Source organism: Antechinus flavipes, chromosome 2, assembly GCF_016432865.1.
Source record: "Antechinus flavipes isolate AdamAnt ecotype Samford, QLD, Australia chromosome 2, AdamAnt_v2, whole genome shotgun sequence".
Lineage (NCBI taxonomy): Eukaryota > Metazoa > Chordata > Mammalia > Dasyuromorphia > Dasyuridae > Antechinus > Antechinus flavipes.
Genome location: NC_067399.1, coordinates 150,791,366 through 150,813,124, shown reverse-complemented (window position 1 = coordinate 150,813,124; position 21,759 = coordinate 150,791,366). Strand labels below are relative to the sequence as shown.

General features: G+C 32.1%; 1 protein-coding gene across 1 annotated transcript in view; it reads right to left on the bottom strand.

Moving 5' to 3' along the window:
• ZC3H6 (zinc finger CCCH-type containing 6) overlaps positions 1–21,759 on the bottom strand; it is a 73,881-nt gene that overhangs the window by 11,673 nt on the left and 40,449 nt on the right. The window contains exons 6-10 of the mRNA XM_051975814.1: positions 16,164–16,280; positions 15,663–15,774; positions 14,346–14,455; positions 8,999–9,252; positions 5,146–5,657 (exon numbers count right to left, since the gene is read on the bottom strand). Coding sequence (XP_051831774.1) covers positions 5,146–5,657; positions 8,999–9,252; positions 14,346–14,455; positions 15,663–15,774; positions 16,164–16,280 — 1,105 coding nt within the window. The remainder of the gene's footprint in view (positions 1–5,145; positions 5,658–8,998; positions 9,253–14,345; positions 14,456–15,662; positions 15,775–16,163; positions 16,281–21,759) is intronic.

The window sequence follows — 21,759 nt, the reverse complement described above, 5'->3', positions numbered from 1 at the left end:
ATAATAACATTTTATTATTCATATACTACAGTTTGTTTAACCATTCTCTAGTTGATGGGAACACTAACTTTGTTTCCAGTTCCTTGTTTTCACAAAAATGTTTTAATAGTCAAACTATCTCATTTTTCATTTTGTTGGACGAATGGTACAGTGTAATTGGTCCATATCTATTTGAATACTTTTGGTGTATTTTAGTCATTTTTAATGCAGCTAAAAATCAAAGTCACTAGCCTTATTTTGTCTCTCTTGCCATTCATTTCCTCATTTCATTTCCTTAAATCTCTCTTAGGAATGAAAGGAATGGATTTATACATTTCTTTACTTAATGGGCCCAGTGTTATTGAACGCTGCTCAGTACTATTCCCAGGACTCCTTCACTAACACCATGGCCAATGCTGGTTGCCACCATTTGTGGCAGTTATACTCAAAAATAAATAGGGCTTGGTAAGGTAATCTTGAAAAGCACTGGGTTTGTGGCAGCAGAGGACAGGCACAGTAAATCACAAGTCCAAGAATATCAGCCTTATTCTTACTTTTTTGGATTGTTCTGAATAGATAAAAGTAGTATTAAATGCTGAATAAGTATTTTATGACAATCAAATGCCCAAGTATACAAGCATTGTTCTGGAGGCAGCTAAGTTAACAGTGGATAGAGTGTTAGGCCTGAAGTCAGAAAATCTGAATTCATATATGATCTCAGATACTCACCAGCCACGTGACCCTTGGCTTACTTACTCTCTGCCTGCCTCAGTCTCTTGTATGATAAATGGGATAACAATATCCCTTATCTCACAGCACTTTGTGAGGATCCCATGATATAGTTGTAAAATGTTGAGCACTGCATCTGGCACATAGTATGTGCCTAATGCTTGTTCTCTCCCTGCTTCCTAAAAGTTATCATATCAAATGGAAATAGAGCATACATCGCCAATCTATGTAGATGAGTGTTCTTATCAACTTGGTTACTTGTTCTACTGTCAATTCTGATCAAAACTCATGTAAGACTTCTCATTCTGGGCAATTCTTATTAGTGTTCTCCATAAAGATTCTATCCAATATGTTGTGGGCATTGTTATAGGTTATTGTACATTTTGTTGGTTCCAAATTGAACTTAATCTGTTATTCCTTACTATATGAGTATCCCTATGAGTGAATAGAGTATTGGACTTAGTATCAAGAAAATCCCATGTTCAAATCCTGACTCAGACACTCACTAGCTTTGTCCTAGTCCTGTAGCTTTACAACTCAAGAATCATTCTGGTCTCCTACTCGGTCTCACATACTCATGTCAATGTAATGCCAAGGCCCTTTGATTTCACACTTGCAACAGCTCTTGAATATGTCCATTTCTCTACTTTGACACAAACCTCATTCTAGTAAAGGCTCTTATCACCACACACCTTGATTATTGGAATACTTTGCTGAAGGGTATGCCTGCCTCAGTCTATCTACCTCTCATTTAACTGTCAAAGTAAATTTCCTAAGATCCAAGTCTGAACATGTCAACCCACAACTCAAAAAATTCTAGTGGGTCCTTATTGTCTCCAGAATCAAATACAAAGTTCTCTGTGTGACATTCAAACCCCTTTATAACAAAGCCCCTTTTACCTTTATAGCTTTCTCATACCTTATGCCTACTCTCTAGTGACACTGGACTCTTGACTGTTCTACCAACAAAATGCTCCATCTCTGGGGAATTTTTTTTCCTTGCTGTTCCTCATGTCTATAATGCTCTTCCTTCTCATTTCTACTCACTGACTTTCTTGACTTCCTTTAAGTCACAATTAAAATCTTAATTTTTACTAGAACCTTATTTAATCTCTCTTAATTCTGGTGCCTTCCCTCTGTTAATTAATTCCCATTTATTCTGTATATAACTTGCTTTGTTTATATTTATCTGAATGTTGTCTTCCTCATTAGGCTGTAAGCTTCTTGAGGGCAGAGACTGTCTTTTGCTTCTTTTTGTATACCCAAACCTTAGCACAGAGCCTGGTGCTTAATAAGTGTTTATTATTTGATTGTGATCTTGTATGAGTTGCTTACTCTCTCTGATGTCTAAGGTCTCATATTTATAAATACATAATTATTTTACAATTATAATTTCCCAAGTGTTGTGAACAGGTCATTAATGGAATTATACTGTAGACTATTTAAACAAATCATGCATCTCTACATTGCCTTTTTGCATTACTCATAATTTTCATATTTAGGATATTGTGATGTCCTAGGATTCACAAACATACAACATCACTAAAAAAGAAAAACAGTGTTAAAAAAGAGATTTTTTTTTTTTTGGTCAGGAAAAAGCTTGGGTTATTAAAATTATTGCATAAATTCCTAAATAAAAATAAAATAATAAAAAACAATAAAAAAAAATTCCTAAAAAAAATTAAAAATCCAGCCTATTTTCTTTCTTCAATTAATTTGTGGATTGTTTATCTGTTTATCACTGTTTATCTGCAGTGCTTGTCCTGGATGTGTGTTGGTCATGGGACAATAGGCCCATGGTCTGTATAACATACAGTTTTTCCTCTATAAACAGTGAAGTCAACCTTTTTAGAATAATGGTATTTTAGCTATTTGTTTAATAAAATCACGACTATCACTGGAAGGTCTGTGTTATTCTTGGACTCAATGCAATTAACACAAAGATATCTACAAACAGAAGTATTTAGAGAAAATTTTTTTTGTGATAGTGCTTAGACCTTTGGTAACATCATATCTTCATGACATTATATCTTTCTACCTTGCTTGATGTTATTAACAAGTGGATTATAGAAGAGTTGTTTCTGTGGTTATATTCAGCAAGGAAACTTATAAGATTTTAGTTAATACAAGCATTATAGATACCTTGTTGGAAGAGATTTTCAGACAGAATGTTGTTTTACTAAGTCAAACTCTCTTGTCTGTCTCTGTCTCTCTCTGTGTGTGTGTGTGTGTGTGTGTGTGTCTATCTGTCTTTATCTCTGTCTCTAAAGGTAATCAAATTCAAATGGTCTTTTTTTTTTTTTTTAAACCATTGACTTGGATAGCAGCATAAACAATGTACTTATTAAATTTGCAGATTACACAACGTTGGGAGGGATAGCAAACAATGGATTATAAGTTCAGAATTTAAAAAAAATTATCTCTACAGACTAAAATAATAGTTTAAATAGAAAAAGTATGAAATTTAATTTGAATAAATATAATGTCTTAGATTTAGATTTTGCTAATACAAAATGGAACAGGCATGGCTAAAGAGATTTTTAAAAAAGAGAGAAGCATTTTTAATTAACTCAATATAGTCAGAAACCAAGACAGTTAATGCAATTTAAAATCATACTATGAGAATCATAGTTTCCATGTATAAGGGAATAAAAATTCTTCTGTGATACATATCTATCAACAAACAATTACTAAGAGCATACATTTTAGGCATTATGCTAAGCTTTGGAGATACAAAAAGAGGTAAAAGATATTCTTTGTATTCAAGGTACTTACAATCTAAACAAAAAGTTACAGTATCAAGAAAAATGGGATTGAAGTTTTGCATCTAGCATACAGTACTGGAGTAACCATGGGCAAGTTACTTAATGTCTTATTGCCCTATTGTAAGTGCCAAATCGATCATTTACTTCCATCTGTGGAGAGGACTTTCCCATACTGATAATATCACAGTTCTAAAACCCTCTAAATACCCAACCAAGAAAAAAATCCCATTGTACTCTTTTTGACCAGACCATATCCAAGGCCTTGGATACAACATAAAATATTTATATGTTATTATATCGAATATATTCATGATATATTATCACATTATATATGATATTTTATATTATATATTTATTATATGTTGTTATATGATTATTTGTTACATATTTATCTCATATATATATATATGTGTGTGTGTGTGTGTGTGTGTGTGTGTGTGTGTATCATGTTGCATTATATCTCCCTCGTTAAACTGAATTTCCTTAAGAGCTGGGAGTATCGTTTGTTTTTAGCTTTCTTTGTATTCTGACACTTTGCACAGTGTCCTGGCACATAAAAGATACTTAATAAATGCTAGCTGACTAATTATCCTTGCCTTTTTCCATTTCCCATTTTTCAGTATCAATGCCTTGTGTCAGGAAGTCAGGTTGTTATGTTATTTATTTACAGTCTTCATTTTTTTTTACCCTCTCTTCAAATCTGGAATTGATTTTCATTTTGTTCTAATTATAATATAATAATTACATGTGGTGAGATACCACCTATATAACTGATTTTGAAATAATTCATAATTGATAGAAACCAATTCTGTTGAGATATTGAAATAAATTTTGTCATATGAATAATTAATCCAAGTGGCAGAAAAAGTTTATTTCCCATTCATGAATTATTCAATTTTCATTCAATGAAATTATTCAAATTTCATTATTCATCATTCAATTAAAAAATTCATCCAAATAATAAAACATTAATTTTGGCAAAATTTTTAAATAAAAACATTAAATTGTGTTTTGATGTGATGTCTTCATTTACTGACAGGCCTTTACTGTTAAAAATAATTTTCAACGTAATTTTTTCCCAAGAAATATTAGCTAGTCATTCAGAAATACTTAAGTTTTTAATTTTTCTGCACACACCAAGAAGATGACAATTTATTACCATTCATAATTCTCAAATGTTTACAAGCTGCACAAATATATTTTAAAATAATTTTCATTTTTCTGGTGCAACTGTACAAAATATGTAGAAAAAGTAGAATGTACCATATTTGTCCTGTTCTACTGTTCTGCTGACTACTTCATTGATAAGACCTCCCATTTACATAACTAAGTCACTGCTGAAAGTAAGCAATAAAAAGCTTGATTGTTCTCCCCTAAATCTATGCAATAGTTCTCAGATACATGCCACTAACCCATATAATTGACTTTACAAAAATCAAATTTTGCTATGTATTTCTATCTAAAATTGTTCCTAAGGATACAACTTATTTATTATTCAGTATCACATTTGTAAAAATATTTATATGTTATTATATCAAATATATTCATGATATATTATCACATTATATATGATATTTTATATTATATATTTATTATATGTTGTTATATGATTATTTGTTACATATTTATCTAAACATAGGAACTAAACATAGAATTTCAAAAATAAACTTACCACCAGAGTTATTGGCTGTCTGAAAATTATGTACCGCTTGATGTGAATAGTAATTATCATAGAATTCAGCTGGGTTTTGTAACGATTCATAGTTGGCATTGAGTTGCATTTCACTGGAACCCTGCTGGTAAGATGGACCTGAGGAACAGTGATTTTCCATAGCGATGTTCATCATATGTCCCTGGACTCCTATAGAGTTATAGGAACCACTCATCCCAGGTGGTGTCAAAGGTGGGCCTGGTTGAATGGGTCCTCCAGCTTGATTATGAGACCCTAAAAATCCAGGTGGACCAGGTTGCAATGGTGGGCTATGTGGCATTGGTGGGCCAGGAGGACCTGTACATTGGTGGTGTCCAGGAGAACCTGGATGCATTGCAGGACCATTGTGTCCCTGAGACATATTAGGACCAGGACTTGGACTTGACCCTGAATTGTACATATTCTGAGGATGTGAGTTGTTTCCCTGAAACTGTGGTCCTGGTGGTGAGGCACTGTTATAAAATGCTGGTGGCCTGTAAAAAGAAAATAGTTTAATGTTTTTCTTAACAAATTTTGAGAAAAAGTGTAAGTACCTAAATGACTATTTGTAATTGCTTTCTACCAAAGACAGAAATTGTAAATATTGCCTATAAAGTTTTTTAAAGTATTAATTTTGCTTAATCTTTACATGATTTTTTTTTTTTTTGTATTGTGTTTCTCATTGACACTTCTTCCTCAGTTCCTAGTGATAATATGTTGCTTCCTTATTTTTGGTCTGGCTCTGTCTTGCTTACCAATGTTATTCCACAATTTGATTAATTTTAAATGTTTCAAAAGTTATTTTTCCTGGTTTGTACTGTAATATACCATCAGTGTATATTATTACATTGCATATAATAATATGAAAATTATAGCATTTTTTTCTTAATATTTTCTCCAGTGAACAATGCAGTCTAAAACAAATTCTCTGTTACTAATTTAGTATCAAATTTGTCTCAGATGTCTGTGAAATTAAAAAAAAAAGATCTTCCTTATTTACCCATAGGTGATATCCTGAAGAGAGATATAACAATGTTTATTATAACTATACTTATAATAACACTGGGAAGTTTATAAATCATCCCACATTTATTTTTCCATTTGAGCCTCACAATAACTCCATCAAATAGGTATTTACAATGTATTATTCTCATTTTTACAGAGGATAAAATGGACTTTGAAAGGTTAAGTGATCTGCCTATGGTCATATGATTTTCAAAGTTGAAATTTAAGCCCCAGTTTTCATAATTCCAAATCTTGCATTATATCCACTAAAATATATTATAACATTTGTTTAAGTTCTCCTCATTCTTACTGTATCTCTTCCTACAAAAAAAATAATTTAGTGGTGGTGATACAGAGGACCTCTCCACTAATTTCTGATAGAAATATACCATCACATAGTCAAACTTAATAGAGAATTATTCTAAAAATGTAATCACAATTAGTACAAAAGGGCTAAAATTATTCTCTTACTCTCATTTTTTTCATTAATATTTTAAGCCAAAATTGGGGACATTTCAAGTTGGTTTTTTATTTTCTTTTAAGATATTTCAGGAAATCAAAACATTGGTCATTTCTTTTAGTCAAACATTACTCAATTAAGCATTCTATCCAACCTTCAGCAATAATGTTTCAAAAATGGAAGAAATACTAGATATCTTTTATATGTGCAAAATTGGTAGAGTCTCTTCAATTCAATTTAATATCAACATCACTATGCAGAAGAGATACAAAGTTTAAATAATTCATGATCCTTTGGGGAAGGCATTTTTGGTATAACAGAAAAAGCACTGGATTAGGAGTTACAACTTAATTAAATCTTTGTTTATATACTTTGGATGTGATGTTTGGCAAATAGTTTAACTTCTTCACCCTCAGTTGTTTTTATCAGTAAGGTGGACACAAGCAATCCTGACATTTTAGGAGGAGTAAATGAAGTATACATATTATTCTGCAACATGTTATCCTGTAACACTTAAAGGCACTTGTGAGTGCTTGTTATTACCACTGTAATGATAAGTGGACATCATCCAATAACTTTTGGAAGTTTTCTGTTTTAGTTTGTAGGAATCATATAAACTGAAAGGAAAAATGCACATTAGAATCAGTCCTGTTCCCAATACACTTATTTAGTTTTTAAGTAAAATATCATTTTATCCACATTATATTTTTTAAACCTTTCAGGGGTTGTCTCCTGATAATGAAAAGTGCTATAGTTATTAATTAATTATTCTTTACAGTCTCTCATTTGGGTTATAGAATAAACAAAGAGATGAGGAATTTCACTAGTTGTTCACATTACCAAATACCCAAGCTATCATTCTGATATTTCTTGAATTCATTGAGATGAATTAACAGTAAATTCATATTAAAATTAGAGAATATGGGGTAAGCTTAGTAGTTATAAGCATGTTTGATATGTTCAGTTATAATAATTGCTATCTATTGGTTTAAGTAGTCACACGTTTTGGTCCAAAAGAACAACAATGTACATGGTACTTTGGGATCCACTGCTGCTTAATCTTCCCTCTATTTCTTCAGAAGCAGTCTGGAGAAGAGGAAAACGGGAGCATTTAGTAATTCCTGAATGCCATAGAGCCAATTATTAGGGCATATAAGATCAAAGGTAGCTAACAGCTGATTCCTTTATTACCTTTCGAAAATGTTAAACTTATGAAACAGTTCCCAAAGGGAAGGAAGTTATCTATGATCTTTAAAAAATATCACAGAGACTAATCCAGAAAATTTGGTAAATCCAAGGTTGACCCTTTTCCCAATCCTGATAATAGTTAAATAAAAACTTCTCATTACACAAAGAAATTTAGGCACTAGCCTCAATGGCTATTTTGAGGCTACTGAAGCTTAGAAATATTTTGAGAATATCATGGAAGAAAAAGATTGCTGGTTAGATGAAAATAATAAAAATTATCCACAATTTGAAATATTTTACAAAGTACTTTCCTTACAATTCTGTAACAATCAGAGGACTTTGGTTCAAATTCTAATCCTGCTACTTATTTCCTGTGTGTAAAAATCATAATATTTCTAGATTCCAGAGATGTTAAATGTAAAATCAGGATGTTGGACTCAGATGATCTCTAAGGTCTCGTTCAGTTCTAAATGCTATATAACATCAATAGCCAGATAATCAAAATATCATAGTCATTTCAGAAATGAAGAAACTGAAACTCAAAAGAGATTAGGTGGCTTGCTTAAGAGTTGAAATATGACTCTCAATTCTTTAACTCCAAGTTTAGGCCTCTGAAGCAGTGATTAACAAATGTAACTCTCAGAGAGAAGTCCTGGTATACTTCTTGAGTATTACAACTTTTAAGGGCGACCTCAAACTCTTTTCTGGTACCACACTGGAGAAGTATAAATAATGGTGCCAGAAAAAAATTAGATTTTGGCAAGTTGCTAGACTCTTAGATGCTGTCTTGAAATGGGGAAGGTTGAAGAAAAGGTAAAAGAAAAGCAACCCTTCATGTTGTCTAATCTTGGAAAGGCACTTTTGTAATTTCATGAAAAAGAGGTTTCATCTCTTTTAAAACGTCTGGTATCTTCCAAGTTAACACTTCTACATACAAATCACAGGAGAAATAGTATAGGGAAGACTAGACAAAACAAAATCAAGGCTGAAAACAAAAAGAAAAAAATCATTCATTAAAATGAATGCTACAAAAGTAGCAATTAACTATATAACATTTGTTCAATTAGTTAACTATTAAGTATAGGGATCATATGGAGAGGAGAGAAAGAGGTTTTGTTTTATATAAGAATCAGATCCTTGTTTGAAACTAAAGAATTTTGCATGATTGGAATTCTGACTTACTTCTTCCCAATCTTGTGTGCTAAATCCACAGTAGGTTTTACAACTATTTCAAAGAGAGATGGAATTTTCTTAAATTCATCAGAAAGATCTGCTTGAAAATTATCTTCTGATTCTGAAAATGAAAAATGCTCTGGGGGGGTTGGCAAAAGGCCAACTCCTGGAGGTGGTTTAGGAAGAGGAGCAATGCCACGCCTTCTGAGTTCTTCTAATTCTCTTTCATCTTCATTTTGTGGTTCCTCTTCAGTATTAAGGACCTAAAAGAAAATTACATTATCATTTCTGAGTAAATGAATCTACCATGAAAACAAATTCCTAATGAGGGTATTTGACCTCTGAACAAATTCCTACTGGTATGTTACTCATACTAAATATATTATCATTTTACATTAGTTCCACTTCTTCTCTCCTAAGTTCTTTCCCATATCTACAAATATGTTCAGATAGCTCCATTATCCCTAAAAAAATTCCTTAATTTTCCACTGCTTCCCCTCAAGCTATCTTCTCTTTCTTTTCTATCAAATTCTTGTAAAGAAGATTTTACTTGCTGTCTCCATCACTGACTCAAACCCTTTCAATCTCTACTATTTTACTGTACTCTATCAAGGTAACTAAATTCCCTATCATCTTTTTTATCTGTTTTTGAATTTGGCATCATACAATTCTGTGGACTATGCCCTCATGACAACAGTCTTTCTATTGGCTCCCTCTGCTTTTTCTACTTGTGGCAATAATGCTTTCACCTTCCCAATCTCATTATCTTAGAATTGTCTTCTTCCTCATCCTACATAACCAAACAGTTGCCAAATCTTAACAATTCTACTTTTTCAATTTGTCTTCCATCTGGTCCTTCATTTCCACTCTCCTTATAATCACCCTTGTTTGAGTGCTTCCTTCTTTTTATGTGATTGAGATAGTCTCTTAACTAGTTTTCCTGCCTTCATTTAATCCTTTCTACAATCCATCCTCTACACTGCTATCTAACCAATACTTTTAGTTTTTTTATTTTAATGCATCTCTAAATAAAAACTTTCAGTGCTTCCTACTGTCTTAATAAAGTATAAACTCCCTATACTAGAATCTAATGTCCTCCACAATCTAGTTCAAAATTACCCAGTCTTATCTCATACTGTCATCCTTCATATCATTTACATGCCAACCAAAAGGGGTTATTCTGCCCTCCCCTACTCTTATTCGTCTCACTTTCATTTCCACTCTTTTGTAGTATATGTTAAAGTCCTTTCCTTCCTTCAAGACTCAAGTTAGATGCTTCTTTGAAGCCTTTGCTGACTTCCCTATCTCTGTTTCTTCCTCAAATTTCTTGTAGTATTTAATATGGGCTTTGAATTTATGTTGCTTACCATGGTATTACATTTATTTGTGTACTTTCTTTTTATACAATTGTATTATAAGCAATTTGAGAGCAGGGCTTATGCTATATTTATCAATGTATTCCTATTATTTAGAACAATATCTTGTTTACTATAGGTACTTAGAATATATTGACAGAAATGATATGCAAATATTATTAATTCCTGTCTAATTCAGTTTGTTTTTAAGTCTCAGAAACATGACTTTATTTAGACCTCTAGCTCTCTAATTATTTAAAAATGCTGGGTCTTTTTCATTAAATAGCTAATAGATACACAATCCAGTGGAACTTTGAGTAATGATAATGGCAAAAATGTACACATATAAATATTTCCCCTCAATCAATGAAACAGTAATGGATATCCTATTATTTTAATTTTGCAGATAACCAAGTTAAGGCTCATTGACACAAAACCAGTAATAATGATGGTGATTCTTTAAATCATGTTTCCAGAATAAATATTTAATTCTGTATGCACCAGAGGGTTGAGGATTATAATGTACATCATATCTTAAGATATGCAGTGTTTGACATCATGACATTTAAATGAGGAACTGAAAATTTTCAATAGTTTCTTTCTCTCTTAAAGAATTTTCCTGAGAAAAATAAACAATTTAATTTACAAGAATTCTCTTAAACAATTTAGAGTTTTTGTGAAACTATCTATCTGAAAGCATAATAAAACTTCCAATTTGGACCAAATTCAATTGAATTTAACTGAACAAATATTCATTGCATACCTATTCTGTGCAAGGCATTCTGGGAATAAAATGATGAAAAAGAGAATCTTTTACCTTATGGAACTTATATTCTACTGGAGGAATTTGATATACACATAAATAAATAAATACAAAGTTATTTAATGAATAAAAGAACACAACTAGGGGATCATGAAATACTTCTATGAAAAGTGACACCTAAATGTGTTTAATCAACTTAATCATTAAAGATATTTAATGATCCTAAAAGATAGAGAAAAGAGGAAGTATATTTCAGGGATGAGAATAATCCTAAGCAAAAGTATAAAGGGAAAAGCGAGAATGTCAAGTTCAGGGAAATGGTAGTTTAGTTAGAATATATGTGAAAGAAAGTGATATAAAATAAGAATGGAAAAAAAGGTTTAAAAGCCAGATTATAGAGATACTTAAAATCCAGGATGAGGAATCTATTATTTTATCTTAAAGGCCATTAGAAGTCATGGAGATTTTTTGAATAGAGGTTGATGACATAGTCAAACCTTTATATTAGAAAAAATTATTCTGGCAACTTTGTGGATAATGAATTAGAGACTCAGATCAGGAAGACCAATTAGGAGACTTTAGGATTAGTCTGTCAGAAGAAAAGTAGATAATCAGGAGGATATCAACCTTCAAAAGAAATAATTTGGAAGTGAAGTGGGCATGTGGGAAGGAAGAAAGTTTTGTTTTTGAAATGTCATAGGGAAATATAAGAGAAAATTTCCTATGATTAAGGTTGGGAAGAGATCATAGTTGGACAGAGATATTTGGAAATCATTTGTGTAGAGATGATAACCTATGGGAGTGGGTGAGATCATTAAGCAAAAGATCATATGGAGGGAAAGAACAATTTGGGGGGGGTGTTACACACTCAGAGATAGATAATGATTTAGAAAAAGGAGAACAAAAAAGAATGAATGATCAGAAAGGTAGGTAGAGATCAGTGATATGGAAGCCAATGGAGGAAAGAGGATTCTGAAAAAAAAATTATGATTAACTGTCAGAAACTGGTAGAGGTCAGGAGGATGAAAACAGAAAAGTAGTTAAGTGGCCATTAGTAGCTTCTGCAGGAGGAATTTCCAAAAAGCAATAGAATCAGAAGCAGGATGTGGAGGCAATACATAAAATCTTTTCCCATGAAAACCACCAATAAATAAACATTTATTATTTATTAAGCCCCTACTATGTGGCAGGTACTATGCTAAACACTGGGGATACAGAAAGAGGCAAAAGATAATTTCTGCCCTCAATTCAATGGGAGAGCTCACAATCCAATGGAAGAGACAATATGCAAACAAATATATACAAAGCAAGATATCTAAAGGATAAATAGGAAATTATTAACAAAGGGAAGCTGGAAAAGTCTTCCTGTAGATATTATTTTAGCTGGAATTTAAAAGAAGTCAGGGAAGACAGTAGGCAGAAATGAGGGAGGGAGGGTATTTTTGGGATGGGAGACAACCAAAGAAATTGCCCAGAGTGAAGAGGATGTCTTGTTGGTAGAATATGCAAGAGACCAGAGTTACTGGTGCAGAGATCAAAGAGAACATGGCAATGAATAAGGTGTACGAAGACTAAAAAGGTAGGATGGAACAAGGTTACAAAGAGCTCTGAAGGCCACGCAGAGGACTCTGTATTTGATCCTGGAGGCAGTAGGGAGTTACTGGAGATAACTGAGGAGGAAGGTGACGTGGTCAGAGTTGTGTTTTTAGGAAAATCACTTTGGTCGCTGAATAGGAGGGTAGGTTAAAGTGGTAAAAGATTTGAAACAGGGAGACCATTAGCAGATATTAAATAGTCTCTACATGAGGTGATGGGGGTCTATAGTAGAGTGGTAGTAAAGTCAGAAAATGAAAGGCAGCATATTTGAGAGACATTAAAAAGATGAAATCAACAGGCTTTGGAAACAGTTTGACTATGAGGGGATAAGAGATAGTGAGGAATCCAGAATGATACACAGGTAATAAGCTTAAGGATCTACAATAATAGAAAAGGTAGGAAGAAGGGAAGGTTTAGGGAAGAGGATAATGTATTTGGTTCTGGACATATTCAGCTTAAGATGTCTACTGAACATCCAATTTGAGATGTTTGAGAAACAGAGATATGAAATTAGAAATTGGGACAGGATAGGTAGATCTGAGAATTATCAGCAATTAAAGACATGAAATGAGATTATCAAATGAAGTTGTATAAAAGGAGAAAAAAAAAGGGCCCAGGACTAAGTCCTGTGGCACATCTATGGTTAGATGGTATGAATTATATGAGGATTCAGCAAAGGAGACTGAAAGGAAGGGATCAGATAGGTAGGAAAAAAAAAACAGGGGAAAATGGTATCCTGAAAACTTGAAGTGAAAAGAACATTAAGGAGAAAGAGTGAACAATAGTGCTGAAGGCACTGGATTTAACAACTAAGAGATCTATTGAGAGATAAAAAAAAAAAAAAAGAATATAGCAGTGAAAGGGAAAAGAAATTTAAGATGATAGTCTTGATAGAGTAAAGATGATAGTTTTGGTAGGGAAAATGGAAGCTGTGTTTTGTTTTGTTTTTTTAAGGTGAGAGATACTGGGCCATATTTTATGGAAAGAGCTAGTGGATAAAAAGAGACTGACGATGAAAAAGGAGGGAATCACTTTTGGCCAAGCTCCTAAAGATGAGAACTGGGAGGATTAAGGGCACAAGCTATAGATGATCTTGGCAAGGAAGAGGACTGCTTTTTCTGAAACTGAAGGAAAGGAGAAAAGGACAGATGAAGTTATAAAAAGGTGAAAGGAAGCTCAGCAAATAGGAGACAGTTACTGGGGATATGGAGCATGGGATTGGTGGGAATGTCTTAAGCAGGTGAAGAGAATGGATACTTCTAGGTATATAATAGAGAGTAAATAAAAGAAGATTATGTAAATAATAAATAAAAATACTCTACAGAAATATGGATCAAATTAGTAAATAATGTGAACTAGCTAAGCAAAAAAAAAAAAAAAATAGACGAATTCATTCACCTATCTAAATAAAACAAAGAAATTACAATTTTAGCCAATATACTTTTCTCTATGATTAAAACTATACTTTTGTGCTGTCAACATTTGTTAATTTCTCTTTACAGAATGCAGTATATTCTTAACAATGCTGTTTAACTAATAAATCACTTTCTTTATAAAAAATATACTGCTTAAAAATTAAGAATTTCAGTCAAATCAATTTTTGGGTATATTCCAAGAATTACAATGTGTTCATACTACTTACTTTGTCCAGAAGTTCTTTTGTTTCTTTAGTGAGAGGAGCATGGGAAAATTTACACTTATCTCCTTGATAACATTTTGCTCCCGTATGATAAAATTTGCAAGGAAATTCATGTAAAAATTGTATTAAGGAAGAAATAAAGTTAAAGTCTTCCTATGATATTTTGTACAACTTTGTACACACAGTATTTTACTACAATATTACATTTTACTTATTGAAGAAGACTTCTTACTCCTAAGTATTGATTTTTCTGAAATTATAATACCACATATATCCATCTGGGCACTGTTTTGAATTGTTTATATTTGTTTTTCTTGTTTAATTCTCAGAATGACCAGATGGGTAGGAAAGTTATTATTTTGTTGTTTGATATATAAGGAGTTTAAGAATGAGAAGTTAACAATTTGGTCAAGGTCACACAGATAATTAAGTGATAAAAACAGAATTTGATCTTATATTTTAAACCTTCCTCAGTTTAAGCATTTAAAAAAAAAAGACAACTAAATATATATTTTATCTAGATGTAGTATTTAACTCAGAATTTAAATGTTTACATATTTCTAATAAAAAGTATTAGAAAACACATTTCTATAAGATTTTATTGGCTACTTCATGACTTATAACTATACAATTATATATAAAAATGCAATAGTTATGACTATAATATTCATTGAAATAGCTTTAAGTTAAGCTTAATTTAAATAGTTAAGTAGCTAACAAAAAAACTTGCAAAATATGATTTCTAATATTTTTCTTTAACATCCATTTTATTCTGGTATAACTAGAAAAATACCTTTTTAAATTGAACACAGATTAGATGCGAAAGTGTCATTTTCTATAATAATATAAAGCTTTCTTACATGTGAAAAGTAAGTGTTCAACACATTTCTATAAGTTATGGAAAAGTTAAAGGGATTCAATATGTTATAAAGTTACATAACAAATGTTAGGACAATTTTTCCTGGTACAAATAGAAAACTTCCATCAAAACTTTACCTTGATCATTTTGAATAGAAAGGATTCACTGGATCAGAGATTTAGAGCTGAAAAGTCTTTATTAGATTTCTCTCTGAAAGAACTCCTTTTTTCCTTCTAATCAATAATATTTATGAAATTCAAAATATTCAATTAAATATAAAGGCTAATTACATAGTTTATGTAGCATATGCTTCCCAAACCTAGAATCAAACCATTATTAACTATATTCAAGTACTTTAAAAAAAAAAAAAAAAAAAAAGGCTTGAGCTTTCCTCTGCTCCTCACTCACCCCTACCAACTCCATTCTTAATCTTTTAGTTTTTTCTTTTCAACAAAGGATATTATGCATATAAATGCAATTCTCTCCTTTGGTGCAATATCCTTGTATGTAAAATTTGCAGATTTCCTTTTTTTTCTCCAACTCTGCATCATGATCAAATTTGCACTGGTCGCCCTGTTATGCAAGAGGAAAAAAATGAAAATTGAATAACTTAATTGTGACATTATAATAAAATCTTAACAATACTCCAATAATTAAGAGTTACTAATACTACAAAAAACTAGCTAAATATCAAAAAAGAATAGATGGCAATTTATAAAGCTAAATTTCATAAACTGTTTTACCTTTACTTTTTTGCAAATTATATAAGGTTTGGCATTGTGAAAGGTTAATAAGTTTTACTGCAACAATACAATACAATTGCTACTAAAAATTCCTTAATAGAAGACATTTCTTATAATAAAATGAAAGAGTTATAGATTGGCAAAAGAGATATTTTTAAAATTTAATAATTATGTAGAAATTCAAACAGAAATATAAGTATTTTTAAATGAAATCTTTACCTTTATACATCTCCCCTCAAGAAAATATTTACAAATCTGTTTTCCTTTGTGTTCTACTGTGTGCTGGTTTATGAACTCTTGACTCATATTCACCCATTTTTTAACAGGTTTACCATCCTATAATAAAAAAAATCCATTTAAATATACAAAAAGCATGTTCAGTTATTAAACTTTCATTTAAAAAGTTCAATATTTATAATAGTTCTTTACTATAGTGAAACAAAAATCATCAAAATGGAAAATTCTGACTCTACATTTAATTAGAGAGAATGAAGTCTCTTGTAATTTGGTTAATTTTAATAGAGTTAATATCAAGAACTCTAAAGAAGTAATTTGATGGGTTGGTGATCTTATTAATATTGGTATTTTTCTCATCAATACATTCTGAAACTACTCCATACATTCTTATTCTATTTGACTTCTGTTCATATTTTTGGAATACTCTCCATCTATTCAACTACTATAGTTCTTTCCTCTTATTCTTTTAATTATTATTATTATTATTATTTTTGCTGAAGCAGTTAGAGTTAAGTGACTTGCCCAGAATCACACAGCTAGGAAGTGTTAAGTGTCTGAAGCCAGATTTGAACTCAGGTCCTCCTGACTTCAGGGCTGGTACTCTATTCATTGAACCACTTAGCTGCCTCCTTAATTATCTTTTGAAAATCAATATGACACATTACATTTTCTTTGTGTTTTACACAATGCCCGGCACATAGTAAAGATTTATTGACTGACTTGACTTTTAAACTATTAGAGGCAGGTAGGTGATAACATGGAGAGAATGCTGAACTTGTAATCATATAAACTTGAGTTCATATCCAGCCTCTGATATGTATTAGTTGTGGGACCTTGAGCAAGTGATTTAACCTATCTGCTTCAGTTTCCTCGTCTATAAAATAAGTAAAATAATATCTCTTACCTTTCACTAACCACTAATTTAGTTTTCTTATCAGTAAAATGAGACAGAACAGCACTGCCTTAAAAGGTTTTAGTGAGGATCAAATGAGAATATTTTGTAAAGCACTTTGCAAAACCATTCCATTTTCCATCTTTGTGCTGGCTGGAGGCTGAAGGACAAACCTTTGGATTTGGAGACATTCGGAAGGAGCTCTTGGAACCAAGCAGAGAGATAGGCTCTAAGAAAGTTACCCGGGCCCAAGGAAGGAGCAAATAAACATTTGCATTTTATCAGCTAGCTACGTTTGAGATGATTATTACTTTTAACCGAAACTAAGGCTGCCTCCAGAAAACCTCCCCAAGAAACCTGCTCCCAGAGAGAACTCTTACATTTTAAAGAAGACGATCACCACATTTTATTATTTCTTGAGGATTTCAACAACAATATACTTGAAAGCCAACTAATATTCATTATCTATATTTCTATGATTATTTGCAGCGTAGAGATTTTAGTTTTGAGATCCTATTGTTTTATGGCATACAGTAATACAGAACTGTTCAGAGAATATATTTGGAGATGGACTTATGAGATACTGAGCAACTTGGGACTGAAAGTACTAAATCAACCTAATTATTGATTAGAAGGAAAAAAGGAATTCAATCAGAGAGAAATCTAATAAAGACTTTTAAGCTCTAAATCAACCCAACTCCTTCTTCCAGCTCATTATAGCACTGTAGCACTAAGCATATTTATATAGCTACACACACACACACACACACACACACACACACACACGTTTGATAAAATGTTTATTTATATCAATCTAAGCAAGATGTATTTTTCCAATATAAAAGACTAATTGTATAGGCCAATTACATTACTGTGGATTTACTTGGGGAAGAATTTGTAGCATTTAGGGAAATTAATGAAATTAGAAGGATGTTATCAATGAATAGGAAAAAATATTTTTGTTAAGAGAGACTGGGTAACATAAAATGCTAGAACTGAAGTTGGAGGATAGAACTTTAGCTCTGATACTTATTAGTTATTTATGTTATCATGGGTATCTCCCATCACTGAAACTCAAGTTTCCTCATCTATATGTTATAGTACCGGAATATCTTTCAGAATTGTTGTAAGTAAAGTCCTTTTTTAAATCTTAAGGTTTTAATAAATAAGTTATTGATAAGATGACTGCATAGTACATCATCTATGACATGGAAAAACCATATCTCTTCATATTTAATATACTTTATTCAACATTCAGCAAATAAAAGGCATTTATTAAATGTCTACCAATTGATAAAATATTCAAATGATCACTGAACCAAGTTATTTCTCAAATTATGTCCATCATGAAGTGTTGCATAGTTCAGATATATACATGAGGCACACTGCTGAGAAAAGCCCTCATTTTCTTGTCAAATATTATCTTCAACCCCCAAAATACATTGTATACTCTACACCTTTCAGTCAGTCAACTTTTTTGCTATAAGATATCTTCCAAACTTGCCTGTTTCCTTCTTATGTTTTCAGCAAGAAGATATTCAATGTTTTCAAAAGCCACTCTCATTTTATAGAAATGAAAAAGCAGGTATGGAGGTTAGTAATTATTGATGTCTTCTAGATATTTTTAAAGCTATAATCTTTTCAACTCTTTTGGAATCTTCTCTTTTTTGAGTTATCTTGAGTATCCATGAGTATCTTTACAATTTTATTGAATCCAGAATGAATATATTCTTGGTCATTGTGCTTGGTCTGGTCTATCTTCTCTTCTCAATTTAATTTTTTCAAATGTCATTGTTATTTTCTTACATAATACATGCATGAGATAATGAAGTGGCAGGAATTCAAATAAGGTAGCTTCACTGTTGTTGGTAAGACTAGAGAATTAGAAACAGTGGAAAACATCATCTATTCTATAAATGATTTCAGGATAAATAAGCTTAGCTGGATTTTAAATTAAGTTAAGTTTAGATTCTTTTTCTTAACTTTTCATGGTTTTTCCCCCAATCAATACTATTTATAATCTTCTATTCATCCCTCTGGAGTTGTGAAAATCAGACTATTTCATCATTCAATAAACATTTATTGAATATCTATTACATGCTATACACTCTGTTAAGTACTGGGGATATGAAGACAAAAATGAAACAATCCCTGATCTCTAGAAACTTACATTTTAATAATATGACATGTGTATAAGCAAATATGCAATACACACACAAAACATATAATCTTGGAGGGGAAAGCACTAGTGGGTGGGAGGATAGTATGATCTTTGAAGAATTGGGAAATGTGAGTAGAACTTTGAGGGAAAACTAGGGATTCTAATAGGAGGTGAGGAGGGAGAACATTTCAGGCATAAAGTGCAGTCAAGGCAAGGGCACAGAGATAGGAAATGAATGAGGACATCTAATATGGCTGGCTACAGAAAGCATGGAGGGGAGTAATATATAAGAAAGTTGGGATCAGCTTGTGAAGAGCATTAAATGGCAAATAGGGAGTTTATATTTTATCCTAGATATGATATAGTTTTTAGCTCATCATCAGGAAATTCATCACTCTGTGATATTACATCAGTTTTTGTACTCAGATCTCATTAATAACCTTTGAGTAGAGGACTAGAGGACAGAGCAAGAAACTTCTTCCAATCTTCCATTTAAGGAGGGTTCCTAAGTTAGCCAATCCTTCATTTTTTATCATCTGTACTTTCTTGAATTAGACTCCATCATGATCATTTCTCCTTGGATATCTCAGCGGCAGGAAACATTATCTTTCAGGGACTGCTTATACCTCATCAGTAGCTTCTGCCTCATAGGAATAACCCAAAAAGCTGGAGGGAAAAGCAAAGAACTCCTCTCAAAGCCTCCATTTCAAGAAATCTTCTAGGCAAGTTATCTATTCATTTCCCATAATGGACTCTGCCAAGTCATCCCATGCTGGGTATCTTTGACTTCCCCATACTCCAAAACTTAATCTCCTTTTTCGCTTCCTTTTGTGTGATTTCTTCATTAGATTGTATGAGCTTGAGAGGAGAGACTGAATTTTTTTTTTTTTTAAATCTGTATCCTCGGGATATAGCACAGTGTTTGGCATGGTAGCTGCTTAATAAATGTTTACTGACTGAATGATACACTTTAGGAAAATTTTACCAATTGTGTGGAAGGTGGATTGAAGTGAGGTGAGACTTGAGATAGAGAGATAAAGGCTATTGCAATAATCCAGGCAAATGATAATAAGGGACTGAACTAGGGTAGTGATTATGTAGTTGTAGAGAAGGGGATAAATGTAGGGAAAATGTTGTAAAGAAAGAAAATACACATATTAGAACTTAATGTTTTTTGAGTGATTGAAAATTTGGCAATTGACTGAATAGGGAAAGTTAGAATAAGGAGTTGAGAATGGCCCCAGGGTAAGTAGATGTCATGTCCATGTCCATGTCAGTAACAGGGAAGTTAGGATGAGAAGCAGGCTCAGGGGCAGGAAGGTAATCAGTTTTGGAGATGGCAAATTTGATATGCCTCCAGGACAATGAGGTAAAAATATCGTATAGGTAGTTGGCAATGCAGATCTGCCTCTTAAACTCTAGAGAAGATAGTACTCGATATGAAGATCTAGGCATTATCTTCATAGTTATAATAAATCTGTGTGTGTTGATGAGATCAAGAGAGAAGAAAAGAGGGCTAAAGAAAAAGCTTTGAGGGTACAACCACAGTTGGGGGTATTTATGTGGATGATAATTCAAATAAGGAAGTTAAGACGTTATCAGACAGATAGGAAGAGAAGCAAGAGAGAGCAAAGTCATGAAGACAAGAGAGAAGAAAGAATCTAAGATGAGAGATCAATAGTGTTAAATGCTGCAGAAAAGTCAAATAAGATTGAGACCAAGAACAGGTCATTAGAGGTGACAATTAAAAAATCTGTAAAGAGAATAGTAGAAAATAGATATATGCCCTTGTTTGCTATATCTCTCTAATGAGCAAAAAGATTAAATGCTTTTGCAGGCTAAGGTAGTTTTGGGTTTTTTTTTTTTTTTTGGCTCTTTTCTTGTAGCAACTATTTCATAATCCATATAAGATAAAGTTCTTCAGAAAAAGTTAATTAGAAACAGTATTTTTACATTTTTTCTGTTTCCATTTTTCAGAATCTATTACTTGTATAAAGAGATTGGACTGGAGCTACTGTTATCATATACAGTACCTTTTCATTGTTTAAATTTTCTTCTAATTTGCCCTGCTCCAATTAGAAGATGGTTTTAATAGAGAGATTTTGAAATGATGGTTTCACTTCCAACCAGCTGCTTCTTATTTCAAGATCTGGTTAATGTCATTTGGTGTTCTGGTAGCTAGTTAAAATATTCATAATGTTTAAGTGTAAAGCCTTTTGATAGGTTATAATCCTTTGACCTCTAATCCTCTTTGATCCAGAATCTTATTTTCCAATGAAGCTTTTGCTGTAATTCCTTGTGCTCATTTACATCTTGAAGTTACTAAGTGTTAATAAATGTAACTTGATATGTAGAGGAGTTTGTAAAATTCCACATTTAATTTCTTTACTTAATCTCTAAAATGGACCTTGGCACATATGACTATAATTACCTTAATAGTTGTTTGTTTATGTTCATCATAAACAGTGACCAGTGCTGAATATGTTTTTGAATTACTGTTGAACACATAATAAATCAACTCTTCC